This window comes from Scomber scombrus, chromosome 12, assembly GCF_963691925.1.
Source record: "Scomber scombrus chromosome 12, fScoSco1.1, whole genome shotgun sequence".
Taxonomy (NCBI): Eukaryota; Metazoa; Chordata; class Actinopteri; order Scombriformes; family Scombridae; genus Scomber; species Scomber scombrus.
This window is the reverse complement of record NC_084981.1, coordinates 30,013,694-30,036,181: the sequence shown is the minus strand read 5'-3', so window position 1 is coordinate 30,036,181 and position 22,488 is coordinate 30,013,694. Positions and strand designations below refer to the sequence as shown.

The following is a 22,488-nucleotide window of genomic DNA, read 5'->3' as shown; positions in this document are numbered from 1 at the left end:
CTCCTTTCCTTCCTTTTTCCTCCCTTCCTTCCTCCCTTCCCTTCTTCTTTCCTCCCTCCTTTCCTTCCTTCTTCCTCCCTTCCTTCCTTGACTCGAGGACAACAGGAGGGTTAAAGTATTTCAGCAGATTGGCCCATGCTAGTGTTATATTATTATATATTTTCCTATTAGATTACTATTACTGATGCATTTACCTATAAGCAGGGTCATCTTATCATTATATTTCTTAAAATCACTTTATATACTTTGAATTAATTGTATACTCACAGCTGTCAGATGAATCATTCCCTCCATGAAATTGAGATTTTACGATTTGCAGTAATTTATGCAAATTCAGGAAATCACTGCAGTGTCTGTAACAGTTTGCAATTCTGCTGAATAACTACAACAATTTTATCATCTTTGAGCCCATTATCATGTTCCGAAAATACATTCAAACATTGAAATATAGCTGTTTTATGTAGTATGCTTTTTATCCATGGAAGTGATTGCATATAACTGCCATTTCCCCAATTCATGCAATTACACAGAAATAAGCCCTAACTAACCCTAAAAACTGCTGCAAAATCAAATGGCTGCAATCACACACACAAAAACTCTGCAAGACCCTGGAGAGAGTGATGAATGCATTGGAGTGTAAATATAATGTAGAATAAAATAGACTCACGTACAGTAAGTTAATGTGTGCGTTGCGTGCTGTGTTAAAAGGATCAGAGTGTAAATCTCCTCCTCAAGTTCACTTTAATCTCATCACAGCTGCTGCTAAGAATATACACTCATAGCCACACACACACACACACACACACACACACACACACGCACGCATACATGCACACCTGACCTGGCCTCAATCTCTGACCTTTGATCTCTGTGTGACTCAGATTCAGCTCCTGACCGTCACCTGACCTCCTCCCTGTTCACACAAGTTCAGGTGACGTTAACGTGAAGCTTCAGCAGCTCGACTCACACAAAGCATCTTTCAAATCTATACTGTGTTTTCAGTATGAACATTTCCCCTCTGTGTGTGTGTGTGTGTGTGTGTGTGGTTCCTTGTTGAGTTGCAGTGGAAGGATGGAAACACAAAGGGCCTGATTTACTAAGATCCCAAAAAGTGGGTACTAAATAGCGTGCACAGTGCAATAGATTGTGTGTTTAGTTTACATGTGTTTTGCAGGTGATCTACTAAGAATAACTGCGTAAATGAAAACAGGTGCAACAGCTGCAGACAGCAGTATTTAAATGAGGGTTTTGTGTCTTGATGGAGAGTTTGGACGAGCAGAAAGCTGCAAGAACAAAATGAAATGTGATCAGGTTCTAGTGGAAGAGGTTAACTAATATATTGAGTTATAACAACAACTAATATTACCAGAAAAACCCACATATGGGAGAGTATTAGTGACAAAGTCAATGCTGTTAGTAAAACCACAAATATTAACACAGGTGGAAAAACTCCGTCCTGTGTGTATTCTGTCATTGTACCTCCGTCTCCTCGTCTCCATGGTAACAGCCGGTTAATACCTGCCCTTCAAACTTATTATTTATAGACGCAGTTACCGTCAGCAACATTACCTTCAGGTTTGGTAAATCACAATGCGTGTGCTAAATAACATATTTGCATTTTCTCCTCCCTGTATTTTGCACACTGGGGTTAAAACGCCTCATATTACATTCATTACGGTAAACTACTAATGTTACATTCATTACGGTAAACTACTAATATTACATTCATTACGGTAAACTACTGATATTACATTCATTACGGTAAACTACTAATATTACATTCATTACGGTAAACTACTAATATTACAGTCATTACGGTAAACTACTAATATTACAGTCATTATGGTAAACTACTAATATTACAGTCATTATGGTAAACTACTAATATTACATTCATTACGGGAAACTACTAACATTACATTCATTATGGTAAACTACTAATATTACATTCATTATGGTAAACTATTAATATTACATTCATTATGGTAAACTACTGATATTACATTCATTATGGTAAACTACTAACATTACATTCATTACGGTAAACTACTGATATTACATTCATTACGGTAAACTACTAACATTACATTCATTACGGTAAACTACTGATATTACATTCATTACGGTAAACTGCTAATATTACATTCATTACGGTAAACTACTAATATTACATTCATTATGGTAAACTACTAATATTACAATCATTACGGTAAACTACTAATATTACATTCATTATGGTAAACTACTAATATTACATTCATTATGGTAAACTACTAACATTACATTCATTACGGTAAACTACTAATATTACATTCATTATGGTAAACTACTAATATTACATTCATTATGGTAAACTGCTAATATTACATTCATTACGGTAAACTACTAATATTACATTCATTACGGTAAACTACTAATATTACATTCATTACGGTAAACTACTAATATTACATTCATTATGGTAAACTACTAATATTACATTAATTACGGTAAACTACTAATATTACAGTCATTACGGTAAACTACTAATATTACATTCATTACGGTAAACTACTAATATTACATTCATTATGGTAAACTACTAATATTACATTCATTACGGTAAACTACTAATATTACAGTCATTACGGTAAACTACTAATATTACATTCATTACGGTAAACTACTAACATTACATTCATTATGGTAAACTACTGATATTACAGTCATTACGGTAAACTACTAATATTACATTCATTATGGTAAACTACTAACATTACATTCATTATGGTAAACTACTAATATTACATTCATTACGGTAAACTACTAATATTACATTCATTATGGTAAACTACTAATATTACATTCATTACGGTAAACTACTAATATTACATTCATTACGGTAAACTACTAATATTACATTCATTATGGTAAACTACTAATATTACATTCATTACGGTAAACTACTAATATTACATTCATTACGGTAAACTACTAATATTACATTCATTACGGTAAACTACTAATATTACAGTCATTACGGTAAACTACTAATATTACATTCATTATGGTAAACTACTAACATTACATTCATTATGGTAAACTACTAATATTACATTCATTACGGTAAACTACTAATATTACATTCATTATGGTAAACTACTAATATTACATTCATTACGGTAAACTACTAATATTACAGTCATTACGGTAAACTACTAATATTACATTCATTACGGTAAACTACTAACATTACATTCATTATGGTAAACTACTAATATTACATTCATTACGGTAAACTACTAATATTACATTCATTATGGTAAACTACTAACATTACATTCATTATGGTAAACTACTAATATTACAGTCATTACGGTAAACTACTAATATTACATTCATTATGGTAAACTACTAACATTACATTCATTATGGTAAACTACTAATATTACGTTCATTACGGTAAACGTACTAAATAAACAGCGCGTATTATCTTGCACAGTTGTAAGATGCAAACCTCAGTGCGCTGCGTTAGTAGATCAGCTGCACATTTTTTGCGGGTGATGTCACGTTTTTACACACGCAGACCTTTAGTAAATCAGGCCCTAAGTGTATCGCTACTAACCTGGTTAAATAAAGAAGAAGAAGAAGAAGAACTAGAGACGGGTCAATAAAACCAAATCATGGTTGGTGGTCTAACAGTGACCTCCATGATGTCTTGCTGCAATGAGTCCCTTAATGAATGTAATATGAGGCGTTTTAACCCCAGTGTGCAAAATACAGGGAGGAGAAAATGCTAATATGTTCTTTAGCACACGCATTGTGATTTACCAAACCTGAAGGTAATGTTGCTGACGGTAACCGCGTCTATAAATAATACCTTTGAAGGGCAGGTATTAACCGGCTGTTACTATGGAGACGAGGAGACGGAAACACAATGACAGAATACGTAGAGAACAGATTTTTTCCACCCTTTAGTAAATCAGGCCCAAAGAGAAGATCTCACTCAGTATCATAACAATAAAGATGGTTAATGAGAACTTATGTTACACCTGCCAGGTTAAGTCTTCTATGATATGAACACATTCTGGGAGACTGTGGCTGAATGTATAAACTTTGTAATTGGAAAAGGACGTATTGTTGGAATATACCCAAAAGACTTAGTTGTAGCTCTGCAGGAGTCATTGCACTGACTGACTTTGTGCTTTTTAGAAAGTAAAAAGGTTAACTGCACTGTTATGGAAGAGCTTTAACATACAGTCTATGAAGATGTGGACGAAGGAAGTTGCAGCTCGTTGCAGGAGAAACGGACTCGTATCGTTAAAAGGAAAAACAAGAACTTGGAGCCTTTATGGGGAGCTTTTGGAAACAGTCTGGAGATTATGCTTTGCTGTTTGTTTTGATGTCATTTGATTGATTCATCCTCTGACAATAAACTGAAAATCTTTGATATATATATGAGACATTTGAGGACGTCACGTTGGACTTTTGGGAACATTTTTCACTGTTTTCTGACAAGTAATCGATGAATTAATTAAAAAACAAAACATTAACTGATAGTGTAAAGTGATGGTTGTTTAATATCACTGTGAATAGATTAACTTTGAATTTTGAGCTGTTAAAGAGACAAAAAAAGACATTTGAAGAAGTTTGTCTATGGCTTGGCTGTACGTTTGTTTTCCTGTATTTTGATGTAATTTGATTGTAACAGCAGATTAATCAGTGATGGTAATACTTGTTATCTGCAGCCATTCTTCTGTTACTAATGATATATTTTAAAATAAAACACATTAATATCTCAGTAGGTTCCTGCTACGGCTCAAACCAACCAATGTAAACGTTTACAGACGATATAAACGTGTTTCTGCTGCAGCTCTGATTTACTAACTCTATGTTTTCCACGGATAGGTCGGGGGGGCAAATATGCACACTTTGTTGATGTCTATGTTTAATATGGTAAAACTCAATAAATGAATAAGTTTTTCAATACTTTGAAAGATCATGATTTGTGGGAATGTTGAGATAACATGTACAAATTATTCCCACTTAAAACTTAAAACAGACATGCAGGTAAAAGGGAAAATGTGAAGTTTGGGAAATTTTGACTAGATAACACTGAAAAGTTTAGACTCCTGTTGTTTTCGTGTCGTCCTCCCGGGTCAAATTGACCCCGTCTGTTTTGACTGTTCCTTCTTTCTTCCCTTCCTTCCTTCCTTCCGTCTGTCCTTCCTCCCTCCCTCCTTCTCTCTTTCTTTCCTCCCTTATTTATTTCCTTCCTCTGTCCCCCCCTTTCTTCCTTCCTTCCTTTCCTCCCTCCTTCTCTCTCTTTCCTCCCCCTTCCCTTCCTTCTTTCCCCTGTCCTTCTTTCCTTCCTTCCTCCCTTCCCCCTCCCACCCTCCCTTCTTTCCTCCCTCCCTTCTACCTTCCTTCCTCCCTTATTTCCTTTCCTCCCTTCTTTCCTTCTTCCTCCGTTCCTTCCTTGACTCGAGGACAACAGGAGGGTTAATCAGCAGACTGAAAGTTAGCTGAGTCAAACTAAGGAGCACATTTTACTGCTTTCAGCTTTGTGTGTGTGTGTGTGTGTGTGTGTGTGTGTGTGTGTGTGTGTGTGTGTGTGTACTTGTTTTCCTCATGTTGTGGGGACATACAGCTGTGGGGACTCTCGCCTCTTTTCTGGGGATAAAAAGCAAGAACCCCCATAATATAAATCATAAAACTATTAGCATGAAGACTTGGTTGACGGTAAGTCTCCACTAGATGAATGTAAGTCCTCCTGTTCTTTCCTGACTTGCAGCTTTAACCTGTTGATCCTCACGTCCACCCAGATAATCTGATCTAATCTGAATTCTGCCCAGCAACAGGCTGTGAGGAGCCGTGTGATTGGCTCGTCGAACAGGTGCAGGATCTCCAAATGAGATATAGAAACCTGTTCATTAACATCATTAGTGTTTTATTCATAGTTTAATCTTTCTTCTGAGAAGTCTTTCCTTCACTTCACCTAAAGTCTCTGTACTGTACTGTATGAAAGAGAAATATTTAAATGATCTGATAAACCCTCAGGATGAACCTCACTGTCTGATCTGGATGAACAGCAGCACATTTAAAGCACTAAATCTGCTCATATTTTATACACAGAACTAACACTTAACCCTCCTGTTGTCCTCGAGTCAAGGAAGGAAGGGAGGAAGAAGGAAGGAAAGAAGGAGGGAATGAAGGGAGGAAGAAGGAAGGATGGAAGGGAGGAAGAAGGAAGGAAAGGAAGGAAGGATGGAAGGGAGGAAGAAGGAAGGAAGGAAGGGAGGAAGAAGGAAGGAAATGAGGAAGGATGGAAGGGAGGAAGAAGGAAGGAAAGGAGGGAGGATGGAAGGGAGGAAGAAGGAAGGAAGGATGGAAGGAAGGAATGAAGGGAGGAAGAAGGAAGGATGGAAGGGAGGAAGAAGGTAGGAAAGGAAGGGAGGAAGAAGGAAGGAAAGGAAGGAAGGATGGAAGGGAGGAAGAAGGAAGGAAGGAAGGGAGGAAGAAGGAAGGAAATGAGGGAGGATGGAAGGGAGGAAGAAGGAAGGAAATGAGGGAGGATGGAAGGGTGGAAGGGAGGAAAGGAGGAAGGAAGGAAGGAAGGAAAAAGGAAGGAAATGAGGGAGGGAGGGAGGGAGGAAAGGAAAGAAGGAAGGAAGGAAGGAAGGAGGGATAAAGGAAAAGAGGAAGGGAGGAAGGAAGGAAAGAAGGACAGAGGAAAGAAGGAAGGAAGGAAAGAAAGAGAGAAGGAGGGAGGGAGGAAGGACAGACGGAAGGAAGGAAAGAAGGACAGACGGAAGTAAGGAAGGAAGGAAAGAAGGAACAGTCAAAACAGACGGGGTCATTACATACATTTTAAATTGCAATTATTGATGTTCAAATCTGAGAAAAATCCATATGATACAAATCTTTTAGTCATAAACCAAATATACTGTGTATTGCATAAAGTACGCTTTGCATTCAGTCTCCACTAACTGAATGTAAGTCCTTGTAATGTCCGTATGAAGTGTGTGTGCACATGCAACAGCAATGTTTAAACAGTTGTGCATATAGGACATCTGATAAAAACGCTCTAAAGTTCAAACCTACAGCTGTGACTGCAGTAAACCTGCTGAACCTGGTTTCAGTTGAACTCAGACTGAAGAGAAATAAATGAGTTTAACTGCATCTGATGGTTAATTGATGATCAGTACCAGAGATTTCTTTCTGGTCATGCAGTTCACTTATTAGAAAAAACATCTTTCATTGTTTCAGCGAGGCTTCTGGGAACCGGATCCTCGTATTGCCATCTTTAGAGTAAGTAGTATTTTAAAAGAACTTGTCATTGATTTTAGAAAGAAAAAGACACCAGTGACTCCTGTACTCATCAATGATGTCGCTGTTGAGGTTGTTCCCCTACTACAGGAACCTTGGCATCCTTGTGGATAAACAGGCTGGACTGGAAAGAGAACACCCGAGCCATTCCAGACTGTTCTTCCTCAGGAAGCTTCGGTCATTTGATGTCAGCAGGTCGCTGTTAAATGTGTTTTATCAAAGTATTTTAGCTAGGGGGGGGGGGGGGGGGGGGGAGTAGTTCAGAGGACAAAGGCAGGATCCATCATTGGTTTGCCTCCTGACTCACTAGAGGAAACTCAGCAGCATCCTGCACAATAAGGACCAACCAGTGTACAGAGTGAAGAGCTGCTTTAGTGCCAGACTAGTGATATACCTGGTGCAGGGAGGTTTATACTGGTGCAGTGAGGTTTATACTGGTGCAGTGAGGTTTATACTGGTGCAGTGAGGTTTATACTGGTGCAGTGAGGTTTATACTGGTGCAGTGAGGTTTATACTGGTACAGTGAGGTTTATACTGCTGCAGTGAGGTTTATACTGGTACAGTGAGGTTTATACTGGTGCAGTGAGGTTTATACTGGTACAGTGAGGTTTATACTGGTACAGTGAGGTTTATACTGGTGCAGTGAGGTTTATACTGCTGCAGTGAGGTTTATACTGGTACAGTGAGGTTTATACTGGTACAGTGAGGTTTATACTGCTGCAGTGAGGTTTATACTGCTGCAGTGAGGTTTATACTGGTACAGTGAGGTTTATACTGCTGCAGTGAGGTTTTCAATTCAATTCAATTCAATTCTTTGGACTATATATATATATATATATATATATATATATATATATATTTGTTTTGAATGTTAATTGCAAAGAATGTCGTCTTATAAGTGTGGAACATTGACTTAGTTTGATCTTTTATTAAGGAGACAGAGGAAGTGTGTTCAGTAAGATTTGGGATCCTGTACTGTAATTTTCTTAAGGTGGAATAATGTGTTGTGTCCAATGTAAAGCAGCTTGTTGTGTGTTTAACTTTTTTACTATGTTTATAAACTGCTCAGTATTAAATTGAATTCATGATTATGGTTATTGTTATTAGTATGGGTGTGCTGTGTTTAGGGCTGAACATTTAGTATATTAACCTTCGTGTCGTCCTCCCGGGTCAAATTGACCCCGTCTGTTTTGACTTTTCCTTCCTTCCTTCCATCTGTCCTTCCTCCCTCCTTTTCTCTTTCCTCCCTTCCTTCTTTCCTTCCTCCATCCCCCTTTCTTCCTTCCTTCTGTCCATCCATCCTCCCTCACTTCCTTCCTTCCTCCCTTCCTTCCTTCTTTCCTTTCCTTCCTCCTTTCCTTTTTTCCTTTCCTCCTTTCCTCCTTCCTTTCCTCCATTCCTTCCTCCCTCCTTTCCTTCCTTCCTCCCTTCCTTCCTTCTTCCTCCCTTCCATCCTTCCTTCCTCCCTCCCTTCCTTCCTTCCTTGACTCGAGGACAACAGGAGGGTTAAAATCCCAGAGTGTTTGAACTTGTCCTTTAAATGACTTGGCCGTGGCTCCTCCCACCTTCGGGCCCCCTGCAGCCCCTCTGCGTCATGGCGCCATCATCTGACATCAGCAGAGTTAATCTGTTGCTCTGAGCTGATTAACTTCATTTATCTGCTCAGCTGCTGTTAACGACACTTTAAACCTCTGCTGTGTTTCTGTGTTCAGAACAAAAAGCAAATGTTTGATTCGCTTTGTGTGTTTGACCGCTGGACCGCTTGTGTTTAATCTCCTCAAACAGCCAAAATAAGGACGCACCGACTGTTTCTGTCTGTTTGTGTTCAGTTCAGCTTCTGAATGAACTCAGAACTTCAGCATGAAGCAGATTCATAAAGTCCCAGGAAGCCTGCATATGAATAACACACCCATTCCTTTTCAGTCACTGAAAGCGACCTATCGACCAAAGGCCACCAAAAATCAGGGTACATCAAATAGTAACATTTATATCTAACACTGTTTATGTCCCGATAAACTAATTACTACTGTTTTTGAATGGTGCAACAGTATTTCATTCTTTTTTTTTTTTTTCTTGTGCCGGATTCTTTTCTTTTTTTGTGTGCCAGACTTTTATTTTTTTCTTGTGCTGGACTTTTTTTTTTTTTTTTTTTTTTGTGCCAGACTTTTTTTGTTTTTGTTTTTTGTACCAAACTTTTTTTTTTTTTCTTGTGCTGGACTTTTTTATTTTCTTTTTTTTGTGCTGGACTTTTTTTCTTCTTTTTTCTCTTTGCCGGACTTTTTTTTTTTTTTTGTGCCAGACTTTTTTTTCTTCTTTTTTTTTGGCCATCTCAGACGTGTTATTAGTTTATAACCTGCTGCCAAGTGCTTAGAATACTTTATAAAGTCTGGTGAGATGGTATTCAGTATTTATACATCTAAATATTGGAACAGTTTACCTGCTGAAATTAGACTTTCATAACCAAAGTCAAGCATTTTGTACAGTATGTTGTATGTTTTAATGTTTCCAATTTTCACTATGATTGGGTTTTTTTATTTTCAATTGTATGTTTTTATGCTTCCAATTCTTACTGTTAGATGTTTGTTTTTATGTAAAGCACACTGAGTTTCCCCTGGGTATGAAATGAACTGTATAAAGAAAGCTGCCTTGCCTTTGTTTGTGTTTATAAATATGTGATTTTATTCATGTGGGTTCTTTCATTTTTGGTTTTTATGTAAAGCATTTTGAACTGCTTTAGTATGAGACTGTGTTATACAAGTAGCTTTAAATTGATCATTTTAATCTAAACCACAATCTTTCTCTAAATCTAACAAAGTGATTTTTTTAATCATTCAAATTTGGCAGGGTGGTTCTGTGGTATGTCAAACTCAGAACACATATTTATTCTTACTTTACACAGACTTTAAAAATGAAACTTTACTGAACTAAACACTTGTTGAACGTCTTCTCAGAACTTGAGAAAAGAAATTCAATACACTCCAGATATTAATTTGTTCACTTGGTAGCAGGAAGCAGAGAAAGATGATAATCTTTGTAAAACACAGACACAACACTTTATCCTGTTCTGATCACATTTTCATAATCCTAGAAGACTGTTTGAACCACATGGGTGAAAAAAATAATAATTTTGTTGCACCATGAGGAGAAAAAGATTGACAAAATTTCGACTCAAAATGTTTCCTCCAAACAAAGATGGTAGCTGGAAAGGTTGTGTTTCTATCAGTACAACATGGAATTAATTAAAAAGTGATCATTTTGTGCAGCACACACCTGTATACCTGCATATACGACATCTCTGTCCGGTCCTCTGAAACGAGGCCAACGGGGAAGTAACTTAAAACCGCATTCTATCAAAAGGCCACCAGGGGGCGACCGTTTTGGTGTCAAAAGGACTTCCGTCTCTATACAAGTCAATGGAGAATTCACCAACTTCTCACTTGATTTCTAACCTCAGTAAACGTTTTCAAAATGTGTTTATGGTCTCAATCGCTAGTTTAAAGCCTTCTTCAATGCAGTATGATGTTCATTTGGGACATTTTGGCCTCCCTGATTTTATATGTGACGATAAAGCAGGGTATGCATTAGGGCGTGGCTACGTGGTGATTGACAGGTTGATTGGTTCACAGGTTCAGGAGGGCGCCTCATGCTCCTCCTGATGCCCATATAAGTAGAATCCCTGTTTTTATTTTTCCCAGCATGCACCTGAAATATTTGAAGATGGTGCTGCTCAGATCCGAAACTATTGGCCTCCGAGCAGCAGTCCACAAACCAATGGGTGACGTCACGGATGTTACGTCCATTTCTTATATACAGTCTATGGTACACACAACATTTAGTATATAATATTTAATAGTGATATAAAAGATCAGTCGGACAGTTTGGTGTCAGTCACAATCTCTTTATAGGTTTTATCACACACAATGGAGCAACTACAAGCTCCAACCAACCCACAACAACTGGCTGAAAACATCACGACTCTCCATGTTACAAAGAAAGAAAAAAAAAACAAAGATACAAATATTAAAACCTGTCACTGAAAACTGATTTTCTCTTTAAACTCACCCTTTAAATGACTATACAGCTGAACTCTGTAAAACTGTCTGAACACAGACCAGATCCACACACACACACTCCCTGATGAAACACTAAATATTTAATTTACAGTTTAAAGAAGATTAAATTCATCATCAAAGTGTGTGTGTTGGTTTGGCTGCAACTTTGGAGTAAAAAAAAACGTTCTTGTGTCAGTCTGGACAAGCTTTGCTCTGACAGGGAACCAGACGGCACAACGCTCAGCCCTGAGCTCGGTCTGCCAGGCTCACTCTCCCCAACCAGCACTACCAATCACAGGCTTCTGTTTACAGATGTTAGTGATACTTAGCCTCATAGCAGCTGTCACATTTTTTCCATCGAATAAAGAAAGAAGAATTTTTTATCAATAAACCTTAAAAGACATAAACACACTGTGTGAAAGTTTTAAGAAAGAATTTAAGTCATGAATCGAGCGCCGCACAAAAAACATAAAATATTCAAGTTAAAAAGATGTGTCCGACTAAAATTCAAGAAGCTGCATGATGGAAGAGCTCAGTGCTGCCATTGCGGGTCAGGAGTGGTACTGCTGCATCTTTTTTTTATTTTACAGCCGCTGATGTTTAGCCGTCTGTTTCCGTGTCAGAGGTCCGACAGTGACAGTCACACCGGAGCCCGACGTATTTAAAAGAGGAACAATGATGATATATTCACTGATTCTGAATCCCTCACATTAAAAACATATGTTTGGTTGCTGCTGACTCTCTGCTGGACAAACTGTGTCACTGATACAGTTTCTAAATGATGATCAGTGATCTGATGTCCGGCTCCGGCGTTGACTATTTCCATCTGACAGGAAGCATTATAGACGGGGAGCGGGTGGGGAGGGCGTTGGAGGTTAATTGTACATTTTAATATAATTTGATTCCCAACCCAGGTTTTTTTATGTACAGCAGGTTTCTGTTCCTCCCTGTTTAAAAATAAACTCTGTTCAACATATTTACACAGTGGAAAACAACATCATCATTCACAGTAAGCTTAAATGACTTGTTCACTTTTGAACGTGTGTGTGTGTGTGTGTGTGTGTGTGTGTGTGTGTGTGTGTGTGTGTGTGTGTGTGTGTGTGTGTGTGTGTGTGTGTGTGTGTGTGTTATTAGCATTTTAACACACGCATGATGGCATATGTACATAACATGGAAAAAACCTCTCCTGCCTCACTCCGTGTTGAAAACGTAAGAGGCGGTGGCGGCGGCAGGTAGGAGGAGGAGCGGGGCGAGACCCCAGTCCTTTACGGTGGGCGGGGCTCTCAGGTGGCCTCCTGCCCCTCCCCGCCCTCGTCCACCTGGTTGGTCTTCCCCATCGTCTTCATCTTGGAAAGCATCTCATCGAACGTCTCCTTCACGCCTTTCTCAAGCAGCCAGCCCTCGCTCTCACACTCTGGGTTCTCCGGGTCGGCCATCGTCTCCAGAGCTGTGCAGAGGTACTTTAACCCCGCCATGTCTGCCGACTGACACACACACACACACACACACACACACACACAAACACACACACACACACGGGGTTAGGAAATGTGTCATTTTAAGCCTCGTACATCATCATGGATTAATTAGTGAACAGTTTCATTTAAAGAGACGTTTCACAGAGTTCTGATGTTTTATGCTCCTGATCCTTCAATATTTTAAATAATAAATCTGATTCTGAGTTTGATTTAAAGCTTATTATTATACAGGGTTTCCATAAAGTCTCTTTACAATTTAACAAATTTATTACAAAAGCAAATGAATAGACAAATAACCCTCTATATGAGCTCCATTAGTTGCACGAAGCATCAAGACGGGACTGTATTTCTTGCCATGTTGGCTGCAGCAGAGCCTCATCAATGGCATCAGTGATGTTTAGCTTCAGGTGGTTGATGTCTCGTATCTTTGTCCAGACATGTTACATTAATGCAATGTGATTAAACACTTTGATAACCACTGAGTACAATGTCAGGGCCCGGTAGAGTTGTAATGTATTTTTGTAGTTTTAGTTTTTGTGTCTTGTCTACTTCCTGTTTTATTTTGGTGTGTTTTCCCTTGTCTTGTCTAGCTTCCTGTTTGCCTCCCTTCCCCTAACGTGTTACACCTGTGCCTCGTTAGTCTCCTGGGTATATATGTGGTGTGCGCTTTCCCTTCTGGGCCAGATCGTCTTGTCAGAGTTCCAGCGTTCATGTCAATATATCGTCTTGGTGTGTTTGTACTTCTGCCCTGTGTTTTGGATTTCCCGGTTTTTGACTTTTGGACTGATTAAACAACTCTTCATCACTGTCCCTGTCTCTGCATTTGAGTCCACCTGGTCTGTGCCTGATAGAACTAATCTGATTAACATATCTCATCAATTGCTTTTGTAATACATTTTTTAAATTGTAAAGAGACTTTGTGGACACTCTGTATATTTGTCAAGTTTTCTCCACATAATACAACTATAACTTTAAGATAATAGTTCTGCTTTTTCTCTGGAAACATGCAAACACCAACATGTCTGTGCGGATTTTCCGTCAGTCCTGTTTATCCAAGGAGGGTTGAATCGAAGGGAAAATGGACTACAACCAAGTCCAGTTGCCCTCGATTCAACCCTTGGATAACACCAACATTTCGGCCTGTTTGGGAAACAAAATGACCACATGACAAAAATAAAATCATCAGGAGAGCAAGACCCTATAAAAGCTGATCAAATGTTCTGAAGAAAACGTATAAATGTGATGATTCTCGGGTCGGTTCTGCAGCCTCCTTTTTCTCTGGTTTCTAAGTGGATTTAAAGAGGTTTATTGGTGATGGACATGGAGATAATGATATCCACGGGAAGTGTAAGCCACACTTAATGACATCAATATGTGACTCAGTATCTTTGCACCATCGTCAGCTTTCTGGCGCCCCAATGAGGAAGCTATCGGTTTGCTATTTAGACGTTAATTTCTATTACAGAGCATAAAATGCTCTCCAGAACCACGGTCATCCTAAATGAATGGAGCTTCGGTGAGGATGAACTGTCTGCAGCTGTTTTAGTTTTAGAACTTTAAATTGCCATTATCAGTAACAAACATACAGAGCTCAGGGTGATTGAGTTCAGGATGTTGTTTTTTAATCCACCGCCTGTCATCACGCTTCAGGTCTAACTTGTTGTTTTGACCCAGATCCTGAATCTCTTTTTACTCTCAGGAACCGTTCCTCATCCTGATCTTCCCAGAATGCAACCTGTTACTGCCGCGGGAAGATTAACCCCCCCAGAATAGTTCCTGATCCTCGGTGAGCCTGACCACCGATCGGCAGCTTAACCCGCTGCCACTTCAGCCACCAATCACTGATCACACCGAGTCCTGAATCACAGCAGCATGAGTCTCCCATCAACATCATGCCCTCAGACTTCTGTACAATATCATATAAAACCAGAAGACAAACTGCTCTCACCAGGACAAACTCTCCTCTATAAACACACAAGAAACTGGAATTCAAAGCAGAAACCAGGTTTGTATGTAACTGATTCACATAAAGATTTAAAATATATATTATAATACATTTTATCATAAAGTGGTTTAACGGTTCTACATGCAGAATGATCAAAAGGTCTGCAGTCTAAATTTAGAATTCAACATAATTTTATGGATGAAAATAAATTAGAAATATACCTTTAACTGGTTTCTGACCTGCAAAACTGATCAAATATATCTGCAAATTATATCAATTGATTTAGAAACAGACACTATTAAAAATTAAAAAACGGCTTCTTGTTGCCACGCTGAGAGTTGAATTTGGTTTTGTTTGTCCATTAGTTCTCCTGCACAGCTAATGCTAATCACTTGTTAATCAATTACGCTATTAACGTGGTGCAATTGAGGTCGCTTCAGTTAATTGACTGCAGGTGTGCTGCGATTATCTTCCTTTAAATCACAAGATTAAGAACAGAACTTATCCTGGTTTTATCTCAAGAAGAAAGTCCTCCGAGGTTCTAGAGTTTGAACTTGATCACAACAAGTTCAGACCAGCAGCAGATGAGAGTCAGATCTGGTTATTATATTAAACTCTATGCCTGTTCCTTCCTGAAAGTCCTACATCTGATCCTCCTGTCCAATACTAATCTCATCTCTCTCAGGCCTTCTACACATGATCAGCAGCATTTACCACACAGGTAAAGTTTACATCATCACCAGCTGGTAGCAAGAAACAGTAGAAATCTATATTTTAATCTCTACCCCAACCGGTTGAGGCAGATGTTCTCCCACTTTGAGTCTGGTTCTGAGGTTTCTTCCTGTTAAAAGGGAGTTTTTTCTCTCCACTGTCACCAAGTGCTGCTCATGTGTGAATGTTGGGTCTCTTTAAAATCTGAAGAGTTTGGTTTAGACCTGCTCTATGTGTAAAGAGCCTTAAGATGACTTTGTTGTGATTTGGCGTTTTATAAATAAAGATTGATTGATTGAGATTGAAAACAAACACACCCTCCTTCAGAGAAGAAGAAGCAAAAAACCCAGAGAAGAGTTTGAGTGCATTGAAATCCTTATTAGTCCATCACAGATGTTGCAGGTTTGGTCGCACACAGCTGATGAAACAATGATTGATACTGCTGCTCATCATGTGGAGACTGTGGATCATCGTCTTTATCAGACAATAAGAGTATCAAGACAAATTGAACCAATCCAACAAACTGCTCTGATTCATTCTCACCAAATTTCAAACTAAAGTCTGTTGTTCTGCCTTGGCTGGATTCTGATTGGCTGCAACCTCCTGACTCTTACCTCCAATAAGATGGTGGCAAGGATGAGCGCTCCGATGCTGTTCATTATGTTGCTGTAGTAGGCGAAGAGGGATTCGCGGCAGCCCTTGGTCCAGATGTTGAGCTCCTCTGTGCGGTGGTCGTAGTCGTAGTGGGCGGAGTTATTGGTCAGGTGATGCTGGATGCAGGGCCGAGGGGAGCCGGGGTTACAGCAGCTGAACGGGACGCTGTCCATCAGGAACTTCTGCTCCACATTACTGAGGACACGACTGCAGGGCAAAGACAGGGAGGTCAGAGGTCAGACACATTGCCTGGCTGGGTGCAACCAATAAAATGCAGCTCACTCTTTAACAGATATAAGGAAAAAATGTAGTGAATGTTTGTTTCCATCCACGCTGTCTTGTGTGAATGTTTGCAGATAAACAAATTTTCCAGTCGCTGCCATTAAACGGTCACAGAAGAAGAAACACATTGAGATGACATCATTTAAAGAGCGTCAGTCAAAGCATGATGGAAATATGTTTCTGTTAGTTTCATGTATTGAATAATTGTGACTTCATTTTTGTCTCAATAGTCGTCCAAAACCTAAAAACTTGATATGTGTCAGAAATCACAGATCATCATTTTAGGTTCTACAAAGTATCCTAATCAATCATTTTTGTGACTCCTCACTTTTCCCTGATAACAAAACATTACATTTATTTTGAACAGGTGTGTTACTTTGTACTTCTTTACGCTGGCGTCTTTAGAAGAATACTACTGTTGGTTTATGAAGCACTGAGTGGTTTAAAATTCAACTCTGATCTGCTCTACATTTTGTCTTTATATGGTTTATGTAGAGCACTTTTAATTGCCTTGTTGAAAGAGACTTTTCTAATAAACTCCATTTCTATGCTAACATTAGTTGGTGTTGCACCCTGGTAGGGGGGGGGGGATAGGTGAGGCACTTGAGAGTACATATAAACATCACATCTCTTGGATTATCTCAGGCAAAAGTGTCCCGAGTCCTTCACATAGAAAAATCAGTCGACAGGCAACTGAGAAAATGGGAAACGTCTGATTTTATAATTTCTTCACATTCTGTCCATCATTTCAGTTAATTTTTGGAATGTTTTAAACTAAACTTCTTACACTATTCTTACATATTTCACGTGTAAATGTTTACATTTTATTAACCTGTCCAACACTGTTGACAAAGAAACAGAAAGAGACTGACGGCTCGATCGGAGCAGCTTTTAAAACTGCAGAATCAGTTAAATTTAAAGGACCAGTATGCAGGGTTTAGTGATAGTTAGTGGTGAGGTTGAAAATTCCTCCTTCCTCCCCGCCTCCAAGCCTATAAGAGAACCTACGGTGGTTGTGAAACTTGTGAAAAATGCAAAAGGTCCTATGTTTGGTTTGTCTGTTCTGGGCTACTGTAGAAACAACAACATAGTGGCTCCGTGGAAGAAGAACTTCTCCCTCTGTAGATATTAAGACTCATTCTGAGGTCATGAACACACAACGATTAATATTTTAAGGTTATAAAACACTAATTAAAACATAAATATTATATTCTATTTCTACCAAATCCATTCTACTAGATACACACTCATCCTTTCATCGAATCGTAACTTTTAAAATCAAGTTGAATAAATCCATATATATCCAGTTCTGACCCAAGCTGCTGGCGTTTCTCCAGAGGATGGCGCTTCAGGAAATGTCATGGCGTCATTAAAATCTAAGAGGTTCATCCTGTGGAGAGCAGGACTGAGATCGGAATATTTCAGGACAATCTGACCAATAGATGATGAGATAGTGTGACATCACCATCTTTAGGCTCCACCTCTACTGGAGAAGAAAAAAGGTAAAGTGGTAACCGCCAACATATTGAAAAAAACTGGTTTATGGGCGGGTTTCAGATGTCACTGGTTTCTTCTCGTGGGGGGTGGGGGGGGGGAGCCTGAGAGTGATTGACAGCTACATGCAATGGGCGGGGCCTATGAGTGACATCACGTTAAAATTGGATCATGGAAAATAATCATCTAAGAGAGAGAAAGAAAAATCTCTCTTAATTGCATTAAGACAGAGAATGACATGCAAACATGGACATACAACATGTTTTAGACTCTGAGCCGTCATCGTGTATATGATTTGTATATATCTGACACTTGATGATCATATCTGACTGCTCACCTGTAAAGTGTTTGTAATGCATTATGATGATAAAATGTGTTTTTTCAGACTTTCATCACTCAGAGAATCACTTTTGGAGTTTAGTTTAACCTTGTCATGTTAGCGGACGCATAAAGTGCAGCGGGTCGGAAATCAGATCTTGACAGATTATGGACTTAGGAGGAGAAGCCGGTTCATCGACCTCCTGCACGGTAACTTTCACCTCCTTAATTCCCTTAATTATCAGTTATCCTTCACTGACCCTTTTAAAAAGACACAACTCTCCCCTCCGAGTGCTGATAAAATCATGTGTTCAAGGAATGTTGAGGATTGAAATCAGGCTTTTCCCTTCGGTGAAAAGTCGCCAAGAAAGTTGAATTTAGCTCAGCTCTCATCTTATTATAAGAAAAGGCTTCAGTGAGAAGTACAGACATATGTTTATCATTACCTGATTCCATTAATGGATGGTTTACTGGACATGATATATCCAGAAGACTTCCCATTTCTCAGAGTACAGGGTGACATCCTCAAATGTCTACTACAGTTCAATGCATGCAGGGGCAGATGTGATGATTTGGAGGCTTCAGGAAAATGCTGACTTGCTTTATTGTTAATCTTTCTCTAACTGAGAATGTTGGTATCTGCAGCAGTAGAAGAAGCATACAACACTCTTTTCTTAAGTTAAACTATAAAAACCGCAGAATAAAAATACCATAAAAGTCCTGCATTCAGATTTTTACTACAAGTGACAATGTTTTCCTCTGAAGTAGAAGTACACAGGTGCATAGATCTTCAAGTGCTTTGGGGGAACAATGAGTTAGAAAAGTAACATGATCAAATATTTTTCATATCTAAAGATCATAATAAATCTATAGCTGTTTGGGGCTCTTTTATTTCGGGACCTGAGGAACTTGCCTACTGATGGTAATGGCCCCTGACTACATGGTGCAGTATTCATTGTGTACTCACTCTTTAACCTCATCGTTGCTCATGTCCAGGTAGCGGTTGCTGATCCACTGGACCTCGAACCAGTCCCTGTAGTTGTTGTTCCCACAGCAGCGGAACTCAATCTGCGTCATGTCCAGTGTCCTCTTCATGAAGCAGCGGCCCGGCGTGTCCGTGTCTTTGTAGAACTTGATGCTATTCTTCAGTCCCTCAGCCAGAGTCAGGTACATGGCGAACTGCATAAGGAAGCACAGCAGCGCCGTCAGCAGCAGCAGCCCATTGAAGCCACAGCACATCATCAGGTATGGCTTCAGCATCGGCTTCCACTTGGCAAACTTCATGGGGTCCAGAGAGTCGTGGCACACTTTACCGCCAAAGGCATTGAGCCCACAGGCCGCCATGCCCATCAAGATCAGCAAGTTGGGCACTAAATGACTCTCGTCGTTGTCCATCATCTCACTTCTTTTCCGAAGCTCGATCTTAAAGAAGATACCGAGGCTGAAGATGAGGATCCCCACCATGACCGAGAACCAGTAAAGCATCCATAGACCCTGAGCGAGCTTCACCCGCTTCGGCAGGTCGAACTTCACTGGCATGAACGGCATTTTCACCTCTGACTGTGATCACAACACTAAGGTCAAATAAACAATTACTGAACTTCAGATTTCAACAATAAAACAGTTTCCTTTGTTGAGCAATTTGAGAATCCGGCAGAGTTTCAGTATTTTAATCCGTTCCAGAAGGAGGCAGCTAGACGTGACTCAGACAGAAAACCTGGTTTCAGACCCATAATGCCAAACTCCAAATCAGGACAGTCCATACTCCTGGGGGGGCAGAGGGCTCTGCCATCAAATCAGAACCAAATATTCACATAAAACCCTCAGATGGGCTCAGCCGTCCGGCTGCACCGATATTTTTCCTGTAAAAGGAAGCAGTGAGGTGTGAATGTGAGCGAGCGAACTCAACACGTCATCCTAAACCCTGCGATCAGCTCTGATCCCATTAACAGCAGATCAGCTGCTGCCTCTAATCTGGAGATTTACTGCTAATTGGTTTGATGTTAAGCAGCTGCTTCCTCCCCGAAGTTACAGTGCACAGTACATTTCTGCTACTGGACCTGACAGAAGCTCCCTGTCTCACTCCACTGCAGGTGTACCTCACCTGTCTCAGGTACATCTGCAATGAGACCTCACCTGATTGTTAATATTACAAGTTTAGACATACCTTCTCATGAGAAAGGTGTTGTACTTGTTAACTTGCCATTATTTGGGGTTTGATATTCAAATAAAATCCAACTTTCATACATTTCAACTTCTTGTCTGCTGATTATTGGTTCTAAAACCTGCAGGCACATTACCGCCAACAACTGGACTGGTGTTGTGCATCATGCTGCTGTGCATTGTGGGATACGTTTAGCTCTGAATATGAAGCATCAATCAGAGGAGTGTGCATCAACCTTAAGGTCAAGAAGAGAAGTCAGCTTGTGGCAGTTTCTTCAGTGTTCCTGAAAAAGAGAAACTTCACTGAAATTAAAGTTACAAATAAATAACTAAACAAAGTGTGAGCTGGTTCATTTCAGGAGTGGGACACACCTGTTGGAGAGTTACCATGGCAACAGATACACGGCGCTAGACTCATTACATTTTTCTGAGGGATATTTTTTATACACACACCAAAATTAAATAAATAGAAAGTGAAGACAATCTAAATATAATACAATAACAAAAGAATCATATTTACAGTTATTAGCTGTGTGATCAGTTCTGCTCATCATCATCATCATCAGTAAATGTTCAAAGGATTCACTCTTTACATGTTTAGCACCACTATCAGAAGATCTTCAGACAAACTAATAAAGAAACCCCCCCAAAAAACTCTTTTTTAAGTTTTTATTGTTTTTGTTATTCTTATACAATATTGTACATATACTCATTTATACAAGAATTCACATATTCACAAGTCAGATGTGATAAATGATGCAGCGGTGAGGAGGCAACATGCTGTGAAGAGGACCCGGTCATTCTCAGAAAAAAATGCAAAAAAATCTCCAACATAATGACTCTGACTTTTTTTTAAACAAGTACGAAAAAAAAGAGACATTAGCTGAGTGTTTCACTTGTTAAAAAAAAAAAAAAAAAAGAATACGTTTTTTTTTTTTTTTAAACAAATCAATAAATAAAATAAATGGTGGAGATTTCTGCAGTCCATTTTCATCAAGATGTTTTTCCTTCAGCTCTCACAGCAACAAACTCAAAGCCTTAAAAAAAAAAAAAAAGAAATCCAACATTCAACTCGTAAACAGGAAGTGACATCACACAGCTCTCCAAACAAGCAAACACACAAAGCACACCGCGGGACCCCAAAAAAAAGAAAAAAAACATCTCTTTAAATAAACTGTTAAAACAAAAAAAGGTACAAAACTGAAACCAATCTTTCATTCCTAACCAATAAGTAGCTCTGATATGTGGTTTGATATGTTGTAAAACTGATAAATACTCCGACCCTCCACTGATGCTAATAAGACACAAAGATTACAGGATTATTATTGATATTCCTCTCGTTGTTAAAATGTTGTGGTGCGAGTCAGGAGCTCCCACAAGCTGTTCTCATTTCCCATGATGCTCCATGTTTAAATCACACAGATTTCTGCAGTAACAACACGAAGCTCTGGGAATCTGTCGTCATGGAAACTCTTAAAAAACAAACACGAACCGAACATCAGGAGATTCATTTCGGGTTCAGAACCAAAAAGCTGCTACAAGAGAAGATCAAACACTTCAGAGTTCTTACCGTCCGTCCTGAGATCAGTTCAGTCCTTCATATCATATCTGTCACAGTTTATAACTCAAAGTACTAAACTGTGCTCTCAAGTTTAAATCATGTATCGCCTCTTCCTCGGACGCGGAGAGCAGATTTATGAGTCTGTTACACGGCGGTGAAGTGAAGTGAGAGGAGCTTCTGTGTTCACGTCGAATCATTTCTGCTTTAAACTGAACATAGAAAAAGTCTCCTGGATAATGTAAACATCACAAATGTTTAGTTTCTTACAAATCAGGTTTCTTCTGTTGGTTTGGTGGACGTCTGTAAATACTACAATACCCATGAACCTCAGCTGCTGTTGCCATGGAGACGAAGCCAGTCAGAGGTCGTCACGGATGCTGAGTTCATCCAAAATTACATCCAGAATTTAGAAGTGACTTATTTTTAATGTGTAATCTGAACTACAGCCACAGAACATGAAGCTGTGATCGGATGAAAGGTCCTGTAAAGTTGTAATTGATTTCTCTCATTTAAGTTTATAGA

The 22,488-nt window shown here is 39.2% G+C and overlaps 3 protein-coding genes across 3 annotated transcripts in view; 1 reads left to right on the top strand and 2 right to left on the bottom strand.

Annotated features, from left to right (window-relative positions):
- LOC133991866 (NACHT, LRR and PYD domains-containing protein 14-like) overlaps positions 1-22,488 on the top strand; it is a 721,507-nt gene that overhangs the window by 145,464 nt on the left and 553,555 nt on the right. The gene's annotated exons all lie outside the window — the stretch shown is intronic.
- Positions 12,644-19,790, bottom strand: prph2b (peripherin 2b (retinal degeneration, slow)). Its single transcript, XM_062430753.1, has 3 exons — positions 19,210-19,790; positions 16,109-16,355; positions 12,644-12,844 (listed from the first exon to the last, which is right to left on the bottom strand). Exons 1-3 carry the CDS (start codon positions 19,788-19,790, stop codon positions 12,644-12,646), a joined length of 1,029 nt encoding a protein of 342 aa, XP_062286737.1.
- ubr2 (ubiquitin protein ligase E3 component n-recognin 2) overlaps positions 21,122-22,488 on the bottom strand; it is a 27,563-nt gene continuing 26,196 nt past the window's right edge. The window contains 1 exon segment of the mRNA XM_062430969.1: positions 21,122-22,488. This exon segment is cut by the window's right edge and continues 754 nt beyond it. The gene's annotated coding sequence lies outside the window, so the exon portion shown is untranslated.

What these genes read in the sequence shown, in the direction of transcription:
- prph2b (XM_062430753.1), bottom strand. Translation starts at nt 19,790, where the DNA reads ATGCCGTTCATGCCAGTGAAGTTCGACCTGCCGAAGCGGGTGAAGCTC. An exon ending in AGCAACGATGAGGTTAAAGA is followed by an intron (nt 16,356 to 19,209) that starts GTGAGTACACAA and finishes TTTGCCCTGCAG; the next exon opens with TCGTGTCCTCAGTAATGTGG. An exon ending in TTGCCACCATCTTATTGGAG is followed by an intron (nt 12,845 to 16,108) that starts GTAAGAGTCAGG and finishes TGTGTGTGTCAG; the next exon opens with TCGGCAGACATGGCGGGGTT.